General features: G+C 35.9%; 2 protein-coding genes across 5 annotated transcripts in view; one reads left to right on the forward strand and one right to left on the reverse strand.

The window, feature by feature from the left end:
* Positions 1-842: 842 nt before the first annotated feature.
* trmt11 (tRNA methyltransferase 11 homolog) overlaps positions 843-16527 on the reverse strand; it is a 47847-nt gene continuing 32162 nt past the window's right edge. The window contains exons 1-13 of one of the 4 annotated variants that reach the window (XM_058747739.1): positions 14332-14350; positions 13737-13802; positions 13584-13657; positions 12903-12984; positions 12722-12814; positions 12423-12557; positions 11650-11806; positions 10251-10331; positions 9972-10136; positions 9632-9704; positions 8371-8505; positions 4432-4552; positions 843-1099 (exon numbers count right to left, since the gene is read on the reverse strand). In XM_058747739.1, the coding sequence (XP_058603722.1) occupies positions 959-1099; positions 4432-4552; positions 8371-8505; positions 9632-9704; positions 9972-10136; positions 10251-10331; positions 11650-11806; positions 12423-12557; positions 12722-12814; positions 12903-12984; positions 13584-13606 (1206 nt within the window). In that variant the 5' untranslated portion in view covers positions 13607-13657; positions 13737-13802; positions 14332-14350 and the 3' untranslated portion in view covers positions 843-958. Of the gene's footprint in view, positions 1100-4431; positions 4553-8370; positions 8506-9631; positions 9705-9971; positions 10137-10250; positions 10332-11649; positions 11807-12422; positions 12558-12721; positions 12815-12902; positions 12985-13583; positions 13658-13736; positions 13803-13892; positions 13940-13963; positions 14274-14331; positions 14351-16527 lie in introns of those variants that run through there. The other 3 variants (XM_058747737.1, XM_058747738.1, XM_058747736.1) reach the window with 3 other exon arrangements.
* Positions 14428-16399, forward strand: si:dkey-29b11.3 (actin-binding Rho-activating protein-like). Its single transcript, XM_058747741.1, has 2 exons — positions 14428-14569; positions 15355-16399. The coding sequence occupies exon 2, from the start codon at positions 15401-15403 to the stop codon at positions 15872-15874; it is 474 nt and encodes a 157-aa protein (XP_058603724.1). The 5' UTR covers positions 14428-14569; positions 15355-15400; the 3' UTR covers positions 15875-16399.

Raw genomic sequence — 16527 nt, forward strand, 5'->3', positions numbered from 1 at the left:
GAACACCCCCTTAGCACAACTTATCCACTAATTGATATGTTAGCTTGTTCACAACATTTTGCAGTCTATTTTTCATTCATTTCCCTTTATAATAAAAAAAGAAAAGAAAAGAAACAAATGTGAGCTCATCTTGTAATGGGAATTGGGTTTCAGCCTGGAACAGTTGAAGTCTGCGTGGACAGTTCTGTGGCTTTTCACTTCATCAGTCCTCTACAGGGGAGAGTTTAGGAATGGAAGGAAGCTTATCTGCTTGCGGTAGATGAACAATGATCCATTTCATTTCTGCTTGCTCTAAAGATTCCCTGAATGGGAAAAGAGACAGAAAAACCAGAAATAGGAATTGTGCAAGAAAACAACATCACCATTTTATAATGTTTGGGATCCGCCTCAGGATTTAATAAAGCAAAAATTAGATCTATCCTAATAGAAATGCATGCATCTAGCAATTTATGACATCATGTTAAATCTCTGCTCAAATCCCTCTTAAGATCTCTCCTTATTTTCATAGGAGATCTTATTTATATTAAACTAGACGGCTCTCTTTGAGGTGAGTTTAAGTCTTATACAGATTCATTAGTCAGATGTCTCCCTGACCTGGTAGAAACTCTTAAGGGAGTTTAGATAGCAAGCCCAGCGCTCCATCTTTCTCTGCAAATGTCCAGTAGGCACATTACATTACACCCCTACATCTTTCTACTTTGCAAGCACTCAGAGAAACAAGTATTGCGCTAATCCCTGTCGCCAATTTATCTTCAACACATATTTGTAATGCTGCAATAAATTAAATCGCATCTGTAGGGCTCGCTTTAGAGAGGGGAAAGATAAAAAGAAGAGGAGACAACTGATAAAACAAGGGTTTTTATTGAAAAAACATTTAAAATACAATAATGCTATAAAAAGAAAATTAAAAAAATTAATATATAAATAAAAATGTAACTTAAATCATTCTTTTCATGTTTTATTCTTTATTTCTTGGGGTGACTTTGGCGTCCTTTCCGTTCTTCTTGGTGAGACCACTGAAGTATTTCTCTCTGAAAGAGTTGTGACCCTGGTACGGGGTGAAGCGAGGGTCAGCAAGGTGCACCAGTCTGTCCGAATCCTGCAAGAAAGCATATTAAACAGCTTAAATAAAGAACATCCGAAGTGCAGGATTCAAGCAAATCTTCAGTGGTGGAGGGTTAAATTTTATTAGCATTTTTCTTTTTAGAAGTTTTGAACAACAGTCAACTTCAAAAGGCAAATTGGTTCAGTACTGGAATGTTTTTTTATTGCCAATAGCCTACATTCAAGTGGAGCTGGTTATTTTCTTATTTTACATTTTCTGGAAGAAACTAAGTCATATGTATTACTGGTCAAAAGTTTAGAACAATTAATAATGTTTTTTTTTTTTTAATACCCACCAAGGCTGCATTTATTTAAACAAAATACAGTAAAAACAGAAGTATTTACGTTATTTACGTCATTTATTCGTGTGATGGCAAAACTTAATTTTCAGTAGACATTACCTTCAGAAATCATTGTAATATGCTGATTTTATTAAGCAAAGATGCATTAAATTGATGACAGTAAAGACATTTGTAATTACAAAAGATTTCTTTTTTAAATAAATGCCTGAAAAAAATGCATCACCGTTTCCACAAAAAATATTAAATAGAAAAACTGATAATAACTAAGCAACAAATCAGCATATTAGAATGATTTCTGAAGGATCATGTGGCACTGAAGACTGGAGTAATGGCTACTGAACATTCAGCTTTGCAATCAAAGGAATAATTTAGATTTTAAAATAAATTAAAATATAATTTTTTTGTAATCATTTTTCACAATATTGTATTTTTGTTTAAATAAATGCAGCCTTTGTGAGCATAAAAGGTTTCTTTCACAAACATTACCCAAACTTTTGACAGGTAGTGAAGGTTTGAAATGACAATGCAGTGCAAAACAAGCAGCAGACAGTGTACTTTTACATTTCTATCAGTTTAAATGCACTTATTTCAAATAAATTCAACAAAAGCGCACAAAAAACAAAGGCGCCCTAAAGCAAAATGGCAGAAACGGGTTTGAACGTTTGGCTGAGCACAGCACACTTTTATGTCTTCCCTTCACAAGCTCATAGTCAAGTGCCTAATGACAGACAGCAGAGTGTTAAGTTCCTCAGATTTTCCTGCTCAGAGCGGAGGCCAGGATCTTAAGCAGGACCTGCTGGAGGAGGGCAGGAGGGAAGCACACTGCGCCACAGGCTAACGAGGTGGCAGGAAGACTGTGAGCTGAAAGTGATGACTCCAGCTCTGGGCCTGCAAACCATCAACGGCACCTTCTACAACACACTCCCTTCTGCCAGTCAGCAAGGACTCTGTTCAGGTCACACGCGCCCGGCCCTTAGTTTACAACGCAACTTACGCAACACAGACCACACAAGCCTCAGGAACAGACCCTAGTGTCTGTGGTGGCCTAAGTGGGCCGTAATGTCAATTAGAATTACAGGATGAACAAATGAAGATGAAAAGCACTGGGAATCTCATGAAAACTGTCATGAAATGTCCAAAGTCATATTTCCCTCCAAAAACAGCAACAAAAAAAAGTTACATCTATTATTTTTCATGACAATTATGCACATTTATCCTCAACTCCCAATTCTCAGTAGCCTACTGTATACTATACTGTATGAGAAATATTCTCTTGCGACTAATGCAAATATATAGAGTACCAAAAGTATGTGGTCAGTAAGTTACGTTTAAAAAAAAAAAAAAATTATATATATATATATTTACTCAGTAAGGATTCATCAAATTGATTAATTGTCAGTAAGGACTTTTATATTTTCACAAAAAGATTCCAAATAAATGCCCTTCTTTTGAAATTTCTCATTTCTAATTCAAAAAATGTAAAAATGTAAAATACATTAAAATAGAAAACTGTTCTTTAAATGTTAGTAAATATTATTATAATTATTATAAATATTATAATTTTTACTGTATTTTTGATCAAATAAATGCAACACACATATACACACACACACATACAATATATACAGTATATATACACATTTAGAAAGATAGTTTGATACATACAAGTACAATTATAAAGTGCAATTGGTAGCTATACACCACTTCAATATATAATTATTAAATTTTTAAGTTAGATTTTAAATATTAATCCAATAAATTAATTGAAAAAAATTATATATATATATATATATATATATATATATATATATATATATATATATAGAGAGAGAGAGAGAGAGAGAGAGAGAGAGAGAGAGAGAGAGAGAGAGAGAGAGAGAGTCCATCATTAACTTTAGTGCTTGTAAAAAAAAAAAAAAATTTAAACAATTGTCAGAAAAAGGTCACAGTACAAAAGGTCTTATTTTTTTAATGCTAAATATAATTAAGTAGTTTTGGTTTGTGACCTGGACATTTCTTTGTAAGATTTACCCAAGAAGAAAACCAGATGTTTGGTGTAGGTACTTCAGCAGGGGACATGAGGACACACAGAATCTATGTGCCAAAATGCAAAATGTAAAATGTAAAGAGAAACAACAGAGCGAGAGAGAGAGAGAGATGGAAACGGAGAGAAAGAGAATGAGACAAGGCAGAAACAGGGCCTCATCTTGACTCAGAGTTGTTTGACAGCAATGGACTAATGCTAGATCTGCTAAGCTCCTAAAAGTCCCGAGTTTTGTTCTAAAAATAAGCTACACTGGGTAATATTTATCCCATAATGCATCAAGACATGTTCCTTCTGTTCTCAAACAAAACCAACAGAACTCTAAACCTAATATTATAATTCATGTGAAGAGCATTGTAGAACAGACTAACAGAGCCAATCAAAAATATTAGGATAAACATCCATAAACAATGAGCGACGGACACTATTCAGATGTTTTTTTCAGCTACTGCTGGACACGAGGAGAAGTTTTGCAGAGATCTCCAAAATCTTATTGACGGATCCGATGCCAAAATCACATCAGAGCTACTTGAGCTTTGGGAAATGAGCCAGTTTTTCACAGAAGAGACTGATTTGATAGTCATTTTTTGTCTTTGGGGATGGAAACAAGTTCAAGAGGAAGACAAGGACATGACATCTACAGATAACATATACGTTCCAGGTTTGGAGAATAAGTCGGTGGAGACACATGCCAGTCTGGGTAAATATTCGTGCGTGGGATTCAGGAAAACTTTTATGGGAACAATTTGGGGTTTTGAAGTGAAGTGGTTGTCAAATCCAAAGATGGATTGTTTTCCATACAATGTGTGATTAAGTCATTAAAGCGGCGTAAAAACAAGAGTCAATCACAGCCAGATGGCAGGATTATTTTCAGATTGGCGCCATAAAAGACGTAACAGCATAAAACATGTTCAGGACAGTTTGCATACATCAAGCTCATCTTTAGAGCAATGGGTCTCGACCCAAAAAAGCCTCACATACCTCAGGCTCCTTGGTCTTCTCCATGGTGATGAGTCTTCTTGACGTGTGGCTGGACAGAGTTTGTTCGCAGTTGCTGATGAGAGTCAAACAGGGGTGAAGAGGCACCATCTCCTCACAGTACCTGCAGACCACAGTAGTTTCAGATCAGCCAGCTGCACGCTTACCAAACGAAACACCTTGATAGTGGTAGGGGATGTCACAACTATCAGCTGTTGTTGCTGAATTGTGTGCATCACATGCACTGTATAGCAATGGAAAAGGGGTGATACAGCACTGTAAAACCACAGACCAGCAATAAACTGTTCATTTATAACATTGTAAAAGTACAAGATGTTTTTGTACTGAAACCAATATCGTAATTGGTACGTTTACCCTATAGCAAGAAAGTTGTGACCACATTTGCTGGGTTACAGACAAAACTTCTCACTAAATTTGTTAATAAAATCAACATGAAGCTAGTTAAAAATATACAATTTTAATCAACAAAGCGAACCTTATAATTATACATCAAAAGCTAAACAACAACCAAAGAATTAGTTTTTTTTTTTTCCTAAGCGTCTCGAACCTAAAGTATGCATTACAATAATGATTCACAATCATTCCTGGTTCATTTCGAAAACGATAAAAACAACGACCAAAACACAGGTCCAACTTCAAAATGAAAAAAGAATATATCCCGCACACTATCCACAATTTATTCCCTCACGACATGTCGGTCAATGACCTTTATCAGGCAAACAATTCCAACAATCCAATTTAAAAACAACACATGGCCAATTTATATTTTGATACATTTGCAAGTGTGGATAGTGTGCGGGATTTATTCTTTTTTGTTTTGAAGATGATAAAAAAAAAAAAAGCAAAGGAGTCGGTTATGTACTTTGAATGGTTCACTGAACCATTTAAAAAAAAAAAAAGAAAATCCCTAAAAAGGCCTAAAGCTAAAAGCCCTAATATACTTCAAGCAAAAACTAAGAACGAACTACAATGATGTAGAAACAAAACCAGGCTAAAACAAAGTTTGTTTCAGGAGTTCGAAACAGCTTGCCAAAGCAAACTTTCTGAAAAAACACCATTGGTCTGTGGTTATTACACAATCAGTATGTGCGATTCAATAATAACAACAAGCGAGTCTGATTCAAACTGCTAACTCACAAGCAAATTCAAAGCAGTCGCAGTGTCCCAATTTTTGCCTACTCTTTTTAATTGTGTTTATAGTTCTGAACCAAATCCTCCTTCAAAGTGCAATGATTTGCGGGCAATATTAGCCATTAGATCCTTCAGGATACTAATTTCAACATACTAAGATTTAGGACAAGCTAACTCTAATTTCAAATACTACTTAGAATGGCTTTTATGCTGATTGACACACAGCAAGTATCCTGAATTCTGGCTGACGCATTAAAAATAATCAGCTCATAAAGTCCTTGTCTTCGAATTAGACTACACAGCTTTCCCTGTGTTTGTTGTAGCCATGATTTGTTGATACATCATGCTCTAAAGACCGATTTTACAAAATAACTTCTGAAAAACACATATATTTTAGCAATTTTTCACATTTGTGACCATTTTAAATTGTAATCTGAAGCCCTGCCACAACCATAAGAGCCCATCTAACCAGAACCACTGAGAACATCCGAACTATTCGTTGTTCCCAGAGGCAGTGAAGACATTTAGTAGGGACATTAACTCAGCAGGGAGTTGAGCTGGTGGGCTGTTAACATTCAAGCGCTGACAGACGCGTTCACAAGCATCGACTCCCTTCATTTTTCAGACGATTACGTAAATATGGCTAGCGCCTGAAATCAATGAAAAAAAATCGGTTCGAGGGCTGCTAGCTTTAGCTGAACCTCATCCACACAAAACCAGTGATCCACAAACCACTGCGCACACGCAGTTAGCTGCGTTTCAAACAAATCATAAATTATGTGCCCTCTTTTCAACGGACCTGACAAAGCAAAACAAGGAGGCATACGAAGCATACATATTCTCCATCGCACTGTTTATACGGAGCTACTCCTGTCACCTTGGAGAAATGTCTAACAAATGTCAGCTTTCCAGGAAGGGCCCTCTGGAGAACCCCATCCACAGAAATCACATGACAGAATCACATTTCTGAATATAGGGCAATGAGTCAGAACAGACTAGTGCATTATGGGGTACTAATGACTGACTAACATCCCATGTGGCTCACACTCATCTCTGCCTTCACTTCATGACGTCCGTGTCCCGTAAGAGAGATTATTCTTCTATTTGCAACAATACGCAATGGTAACATATCAAATAACACAAAGGTCAAAGAGGTTTCAACTGAATCAAAAGACTCACTTTTTAGCGTCATGTTGACGTCTAGATCACCGCGGACATTATTAAAATATGTTTGGATATTTTTCTCTGTCATACCTCATTTGGTTTTGTTTGTAACAAGTGACCCGTTGCGTCACCAGAAATTTTGATGTTTACTATGGAAGAAGTGTTTAATTTGGTCTGGGGCTCGATTGTGAACTTTCTCCTCAAGACAAAGTGGATGAATTGGATACTGAGGGCTGTTTCCACTTCTAACTGTTACAAGGGTAATCAGCGTCGAAGCCCTAGATTCCAGCAGCAGTCATCTGCTCCTTTGACACCAAAGTTTATAAACACAAGTGTTGCTATACTAACGCCGGCTCTGAGGATGCGGTCATAAAGATCCTGACGCCAGCGCCTCCTTGTGGTGATCTAACTGACAGCTATGCTGGTTTCATAGTTAAATCCTTCCTGTCTGCAGACCCCAACACATTCACCAGATACACTTCTGACCCGTCGGCCGGATATACTGGAGTTCAGTTGTGTGTAGTTTGGTTCTGACTCTCTGCTGCACTTAGTGATAAAGATACACAGTATCGTTCAAAGTTTGGGGTCATGAAGATTTTTTGTTTTTGTTTTTGCAAGAAGTCTCTTATGCTCACCAAGACTGCATTTATTGGATCAAAAACAAAGTAAAAACAGTACTATTGTGAAATAGTATTAAAATTTTAAATAAGTGTGTACTATTTTAATATATTTAAAAATTGAATTTATTCCTGTGTTGGCAGAAGTAGCCATTAACTCATTCTAATATGCCGATTTCTTCTTATTACATTATTATTATGCGTTACATTTTTAATTCAGAATTATTGCTGAATAGAACATTCAAGATCAGCATTTATTTGAAATAGAAATCTTTTGTATTTTTAAACAGCTTTTGATCAGTTAATTTAATGTGTACTTGCTGAATGAAAGTTGAACTTAGTGTACAATACAGGCCTTTCACTTCCACTATCATACTAGTATTTTGTTAATATTGTGCCAGACACACTTTGAAACAGAGCTGGATATTGTATGGCATAGGATATCATATGAATGAACACAAAAATAAAAACAATTATGAGAAAAAGAACTGTGATATGTGACTGTATCTGCACATCCCTACTTGGAATTCATTCATGTATTAAATCAAGACAACGCAAGCTAAATTCATTATCGTTGGCATCAGCAATCTTGTGGGAGTGAATCCCGTAACTATATGATAGAAAATCTGTCTATACGCGAGACAGAGATGAGGTAAAGGTATAGATCAAGCGGCGGGCCCCTCCTTTGAGTCACAGCTCTTCCCGGACCCTGTAATCAGTGGATAGCATGATCTGTGGACACTGCTGTTTGTGGTCAGTGGGAAATACCCCACGGCTTCACACCTGCTCCTATGCTGGTCTGACCACAGGTCAACAAGCCTGAGCTGGTTTAACATCCACCACCTCAACAGGGGGCTTGAGCTACTGATGTGCTTTGAGCTCCGATCCACAGGCATAGGAAGGTAGAAGATAGCCCCCTAGTGACTGATTCAGTACATATGCTAGAGGAATATACTGCATCTGATAAAGTTAGTGAATGTTATCAAGCAGTCAGATTAGATGCGCTTACTCTGGTCTGTAGATTGGAAGCCAATAGACGAGACATCCACCTAAAACCAAGTGGTGGGCTGCAAAATTCAAGAGGTCGGCAAAGATATCACTCAGGTGATACGCCATTGAAACAGGCACGTGACTCTCTCCAGAGCTGCATTAGGATATGAAACACAAGAAAATATAATCAACTCACAATCTCAAGAGGGGAAAAAAAAAAGAGGAAAGTCCGTCATCATTTACCTGCCCTCACTTTGTTCCAATGGAGCAGAAGTGAAGAAATTGGGAACATTTTTGAATGTGCAAAAGATTGTCTCATTTACCTCATCAAGTCTTTTGAACAAATCAATTCAAAATTTAGCTTTTTGTAGCATTGCAATTGCATGGAAAAGGGTGACTAATACATTATACACAACATTATCTTTTGTGTTCCATGGGGAAAAGAAAGCCGTAAGTGTTTTGAAACAACATGAGCGTGAGTAAATGATGACAATTTTAATTTTTTAGGTAAACTGTTTCATTAAGCACAAGAACCAGTTTCCGATACATCGATCAAGTGAACATCAAAATCTGATACAGTCTTCAAGACATTATTATTTAATAGTATTATTTTCTCAGGCTTGAATAAACATTACTAACTAGTTTATAAATATATAAAGATTTTTCAGTACTGATAACAAAAATAATATTTGGGTCACACTTTTTTTTAGGTCCAATTCTCACACATAAATTTTTGCTTATTAATAGTTAGTAAGGTAGTTGTTAAATTTAAGTATTGGGTAGGATTAGGAATATAGAATATGTCATGCAGAATATGTGCTTAATAAGCACTAATAAACAGCCAATATGTTAATAATAGGCATTTTAATAAGCAACTAGTTAATAGTGAGAAATGGTCCCTACACTAAAGCGTTACGAATATTTGTTTCTTGAGCACCAAATCAGAATGATTTCTGAAGGATCATGTGACACTGAAGTAATGGCTGTGGAAAATTCAGCTATACCATCACAGGCATAAATTACATTTACAAATATATAAAAAATAAAGGTATTTTAAATTGTAATATTATTTCTCAATACTACTCTTTTTACTGTATTATTGATCAAAAAACGCAGGAGAGACATTTTAAAAAGCCTTTGAATGCTAGTGTAACTGTATAGTCTTGTACTATTTGTTGTGTTAGAGGTGAGGCAAAGGATTACTGGATGACTGGCTCATATCTAAAGAGTGTTTCAAGTGGATCCATTAAAAATGCAGGTGGATAAATTGATAGGCTTACAAGTCCTCAGGAGGTTTGATGATATCTTTATGAGATCCCGTTCTCCTTGTGGACTCACGAATACCATATGGAGCTGCACAAGGGAAAAGAAAAACACTTGAAGCTTCAAAATAACAGTTAACAAATAAAAAATAATGTGGCTTTAAAGGTGAAGTGTGTAATTTATGAGCCACTAAACATAATTGAACACTGTTTACAAACAGTATTCCCATGCAACCTGAAAATCCACCTTGGAACAGCTTGTTCTTAGCTAGTCCAATCAGGTGTGCTATAGTACTTTAACATAAAAATAAATTGTACACCCTTCACCTTTGAAGACCTTAAGTTTCTAGGAACGTACGGTCTGTAACAATGGCATCAAACTGTGTATTTTTTCTCCAAACAGGTTTGGAAGCATCAGACACCATGACGTCCACATAGAGACTCTCAGTCCCATACTGCCGCAGGTTCGCTCGGATGTTCTCATCTGGTCCTCTCCATTTCTGATTCTTCCTGCTGGCTTTTCCTGCAATAGTTTTAAATGCTCACAGGTGTGTACTCACTACAAAAGCATGACTAAACCTACATTGTGTGGAAAACTGAAGGAGAAAATGATTTAAAGGCTTTTAAAAAAACATACCAATTCCATGGATAGTGTTATAATCGATGTCTGTTCCACATACATAAGCCCCAAAGTGTGAACATGCTACCAGAAGACTACCTGAAAAACAAAACGGGAGTAAGAAAATAATCATTACAGAATTTAAGATAATACAGGTAATCTCTGCAATGTATCTGTATGTAGATATATCTTTATATCTTCTTGACACTTTAAAAGTATGGCCTATACGGATTTCCAGGCAACCAGAGAGCGTTCAACTAAAGCACATCTGGCCTGCAGATCTCAGCGCATGTGGTGACAACAGACTTATGATAAAGCCCTGGCAACATCATGGCACGCTACAAACTCACAATAAGCCACGCTTTGGGAGAGAGACTGAGAGATAAATGCAGCCCCATGCTGTTTAGAAAGCCAGCAATCCTTCATTTGACTGATGACACTCGAAAGTGTCTTTTCAAAGTCAAAAGAAAGAGGAAAAGTGGGCCAACTGAGATTGAAAAGTGAGAATTTCTGAGCCATCACAAAAAAGGGAAAAAAATGATATAGAGATCTGCTCCTGGTTTGTGTTAGACACAAATAAGAAACAGAAGATGATGGCACATATCTTCAATCACCCAGACAAGCTGTCAGATGTGATTTCACTCAGAACGAGAAACAAACACAAACACCTGCTTCAGTTTGGCCCAAAATGAAGCATCTAAACTGTTCTGATTAACAACGTGCCAAACAAACTCATTTTGCAAGACTAAATGAATTAATTTGCAGAATAAAGATATCTGACATCGTGTTGGATGAGAAACTTATACACTGACTTTGCTAAATGACTTTTTATATTAAAACTGACTTTTTAATACTAGTTGTTGAAGAAACACCAATATAATGTTTCAAATTCCAATAATTATTAAATGAACACAAATAAATGTAAGTAAATTGATAAAATGCAATTTTGATAATGCATTAAAAAAATAATTCCACAAAAAATATTAAGCAGCACAACCGTTTTCAGCATTGATAATAATAAGATATATTTCTTGAGCACCAAATCAGCATATTAGAATGATTTCTAAAGACTGGAGTAATGGCTCCTGAAAATTCAGCTTTGGCATCATGAGAATATATTACACTTAAAAAAATATATTACAATAGAAAACAACTTTAATTTTTAATATTTATAATATTACTGTTTTTACTGTATTTCTGATCAAATAAATGCAGCCTCGGTGAGCAGAAGAGACTTCTTTCAAAAGCATTTAAAAATATTATCGACCCCCAACCTTTGAACAACAGTGTATATGATGGCTATTTTACAACAGCTTCAAATGTGGCTCATCCAATCAGATATTCGAGTCTGAATTTGTGTCAAAAGGCATGAATGGTTGTATTTAAAAGCCTTCTATGCGCTCAGACATTTCCTCACCTGTTCCAACAAAAGGATCGTAAACCAAATCATCAGCCTTTACTTTGGCATGATTGGCCATGATGAAGGATAGGCCAGCATCCATACTAGTGTTCCCAATGAAATGTCTCTTCTTCACACTGTAAGAGCGAATTAATTCTCTCTGACCATCTGCAATCTGATAAGAAAACAGTTTAATATTTAAGAATTAATACAGTAGGTTACCTTTTATTTCAAAGACATCATTCAGGTTTACTTTCTAGGGCACAAATCAAGCATTTTACCAATCCAAAATCTACAGCAGAAATGCTCTGATTCTGAACCGTTATATATATATATATATATATGTATATGTGACCCTGGACAAAACCAGTCTTAAGTGTCAATTTTTCGAAACTGAGATTTATACATCATCTGAAAGCTGAATAAATAAGATTGGACAATATTTGGCCGAGATACAACTGAGGGTTGGAATCTGAGGGTGCAAAAAAATCTACATAGAGAAAATCGCCTTTAAAGTTGTCAAAATTAAGTTCTTAACAATGCATATTACTAATCAAAAATTAAGTTTTGATACATTTACGGTAAGAAATGTACAAAATATCTTCGTGGAACATGATCTTTACTTAATATCCTAATGATTTTTGGCATAAAAGAAAAATCGACAATTTTGACCCATACAATGTATTTTTGGCTATTGCTACAAATATACCCCTGTGACTTAAAACTGGTTTTGTGGTCCAGGGTCATATATATATATATATATATATGGAAATATGGAAAGAGCTGCTCACCCATCTCCCAAAGTATATATGGAAAGGCTCCTCTGGGATGTCATTAGGATCAGAGCCATAATCCTCCAGCAAACAGAAAATATATTCTGGATCCTTTAGATTGACTGTCCCTTTAAATGGCAAGAAGTCTAGAGCCTGTGGCAAAAATGCATTTTATATTTATGATTTTCACTGTCCATAACAGAAGACATTCAAACTTGCCGTTAAAGCTGTTGCTAAATTAACACCAATTATGGATTGTATGTCACAGAATCAGGTATTCAAAATGTACAAACATGTAAATAAAGCAAAATACTTACATCAATCTTTTTGATTCTGTCCTTAAACACTAATGTTTTGTTGAAAGTGTAGACGTTGATCTTATAAGTTGAATTTTGTTGTAGATATGGAGCCTGTGAAGAAGTAATACAAGAGACAGTTTATTCAGAGATACTTTCTGTAAATAACATTGTATTTACTAAGAGGGGAACATGAACAAACCATGTTTTCTTCTGGATACTCCAACAACGACATCCTAAGCTCATCTGTTGTTGTTCCATGACCCCAAAGTTCAAAAGCAGACCTTGAAATCAATATTAAACTTGACATAAATGCAGCAATTCAATAATTATTACCGTTTTTTTTTTTTGTTCAATTAAGGCTTTATAATTAGATCTTTTGTTTATTAATGTCAATTAACAAACTAACAATGAGCAATATATATATATATATTTCAACAGCATTTATTAATCCTTGTTAAAAATACTTTTGTTCACTGTTTGTTCATTTCAATTCGCAGTGCGTTAACTACTTTTGGTTTTGAAATTGTAATTGTTGAAATTAACATTAAGATAAACTTATGATGTAGAAATATTGTTCATTGTTGGTTCATGTTAACTAATATAATTAACGAATATAAACAATTGAAACCTTATTGTAAGAAGGCACCCAATGTTTCACCCATTAAATATTCATACACTGGTCTTAAGCCAATCATTGACTGTATTCAAACACATGCAGAGACTTAATTGGTCATAAGGTCACAGAATATAATTTGCACAGTAATATTACATTTACAAAGTAAAAGTCGCCCAGTAAATGCAATTAGAGTAACATGTATAATAGTTTGTCATCTTGAGCATTTTACATGTGATGTAAGTGTAATAAAATACCACAACCTACTTTCCACAAACCGTTCTGGACATGACACTCCGTATATCATCTTCCGATAAGCCATTCAGTTGCCAAAAGGGAGACTTGAGAAAAGAGATAGAGTTGTTAGAAAATAAATAACATAACAATTACTTATGCCAAGTGAAAAACAATTGGGATTACCTTTTCGCTGAATGTTTCTGATGTATCAAATGGACGGTTCCTTAGAGACAGCAATGCTTTTATTTCCTGTAAACAATAATTCAGAGAGTGATATATGAATATCTAACTTACCAAACACAATTCGATCTTAGATTTAAATTAAAATAATTGCCCTACAAAACGGAATTGAACTGTGAGTAATGAGTTCTCACGAATGCCTGAGTGAACTGAAAGTTTAAAGTTTGTACCGGTAATCTAAAATCCACGTTATCATGTGCAAGATGAAGTAAATATTGTCTGCACGCTCGAGCACAGTAGAGAGCCATGTTTGTGTGCTACATTCAACATGATCCGATGAGTACATTGCGCTCGTAACAACAGTTCCTATTTGGCATCCCCGTACGTAAATCGCCTAAGCGAAAGTCTTGTAAAAGGATTAGACGTTTGTACTTTTCAACGCCTGTTTTAACTACTGTAACTCATACCCATGAGTAAAAACAAGTAAATTGCCTTTTGGGTCGAAACAATTGTGTGTTCGTGAAACCCGAATGATTTTTTTTTTCTTATGGTTTTATGTAAATAGTCCTTTTTGAAAATGGAAAAGATTTCGTGTCACCTGATGATATCTTTTAATCTTATCCACACGCTCATTAACTTCTTAAGAGGCTAAAATCTTCCCCATCATTGGTTCATCATCTCGTACAGTGACATGATTATCGTGCTCTGATTGGTTGGTTTGCACGTCAATCACTCTCACCAGAGGTCAGAAAAGTATCTACTGCTCAACTTGTAATGTATCCACTTCCATCGCTGTTACAGCATGACAACCATCCTCAAGAAGCCAAATAAAGGCGGTAAGGTTTTATTATAATACACCTAACGTGTGATACATATATTTCGATGTCAAATAAATCTTTGTAAAGTTGATTACATCGTTAAACTAAGCTGTCATAGAATGTCACTAATAATATTATAAGCTACAGTGTTCTGTCATTTTTCAGTATGAATATGGGATATTTCCAGAAAGAGATAATATTACTGATACATGTAGTTGAATGTCTGAAATGTCACTTATAAAAATGTTAATTTAAATTATAAGCTACATTTCTTCTGATCATCATAATTTTTCCTAGTAAGCTTTATTTTCCCCAAAGTCTTCAAAATGTGAGCCAAATAACATAAACAGTGTGAAACCTTAAACACACACTACAAAATATATGTATTTATTTATTTTTGCCCAGTTTTACAATCCTGGAACAGTGTTTTCTTAGTATTATTTACATGTTATTTTTACAATTTAGTTTTCATTTATTTATATTTCAGTTAGTTTTTTATTTCCAGTTGGTAATTGTAGTGTTTCAACTTATTAAAGGCAACATTTCTAATTTTCATTTAGTTTCATTTTATTTTATTAGTTTTATTTCAATTAACAAAAATATTTTTTATAGTTTTAGTTTTAGTTAGCAATAACCTAGAACATTTTTTCCTAGGATCTATCTATACGATATAGTTTAGCTTAAGTGCCCCAGCTATTGATTACATTGGGTCAGTCTTACTTGTAGACTTCATGAAGCTTTAAGTTATTTAAAGGCTGTACGACATGCAATCTTCTCACTTGCAGCCTGTGTTGTGCCAACAGTGAAGCATGCTGAAAACTAGAGCCGTCCTGTGAGCCAAAGGTCACCATGGAGACAGACGAAGCACCTGCGCAGCCTAATGACGACAAAGCAGAGACCTGCACCGTATCCGTCAAAGGTCTGACAGAGAACTGGCAGAAATGGTCCAATGACCACTGCGAGTATCAGAAACACAATCCCTTCAGCAACAGCAAGGTGATTCCCCCGCAGATCCAGCGAGGACAGGAGGGCTACGGCAGGCCCTTAGAGGGCTCCAAAACAGAGCAGAGAGGAAGAGACGCCCACTCTCACATCAGCAGAGAGGTCACAGAGCTCTGCCTGGTCATTAGGGAGATCGGAGAGACCAGGGACGATGGCAGGGTGTCTGTGCGGTTCGGAAAGCTGTTTGAGAGATACGTCACTATCTCTAATAAACTAGTGGGAGTTCTGCTGCGAGCACGCAAGCAAGGGCTGGTGCACTTTGAAGGAGAGATGCTGTGGCAGGGGAGAGATGATGGAGAGCTCATCACCTTGTTACAGTGATTTACAACAGTGCTGGACACCATGTGCCTGCCTGTCCAACTTTGCTTTATAGACATCCATTTTACTTGAACATGGGTTAGGAGTCAGTGTTATTTTTTAAGTACCACCAAACAGAATTGGAAAAATAATGATTTCAAACAGGATTCAAAACAGTCTTGTCTGTCATTGGTCAACCAGATAGGTAGTCCTGCCCCCTCTCATACCATTTGTTAAGTCAATGTTGCTTTTAGGGGCTGCTAAAAAACAGAGCAACAACACTTTTCATGTGTTCCTGCTTAAAAACACCTTAAACCAGTCGGAAAATGGTTTGCTGGTCTTAGTTGGTCTACCAGCCTAGTTAGGTTGGTCTGTTTACTGGTTTTAGAGGTACTTCAAAGAAATAGTTCACCTAAAAATGAAAATTTGCTCAGGCCATCCAAGATGTAGATGAGTTTGTTTCTTCACCAAAACACATTTGGAGAAATGTTGTATTACATCCCTTGCTCACTGATGAATCCTTTGCAGTGAATGGGTGCCGTCAGAGTGAGTTTTTCACTTCATAAGACATTAACTGATGGACTGGAGTCGTGTTGATTACTCGTGAATTATTGTAATGTTTTTCTCTCTCATTCTGACGGCACCCAATCACTGCAAAGGATTCATCAGTGAGCAAG

This window comes from Onychostoma macrolepis, chromosome 16, assembly GCF_012432095.1.
Source record: "Onychostoma macrolepis isolate SWU-2019 chromosome 16, ASM1243209v1, whole genome shotgun sequence".
NCBI classification, from domain to species: Eukaryota; Metazoa; Chordata; class Actinopteri; order Cypriniformes; family Cyprinidae; genus Onychostoma; species Onychostoma macrolepis.

Bases quoted from the DNA above. Each gene is read 5' to 3' on its own strand.
- si:dkey-29b11.3 (XM_058747741.1), top strand. From the start codon at position 15,401: ATGGAGACAGACGAAGCACCTGCGCAGCCTAATGACGACAAAGCAGAG.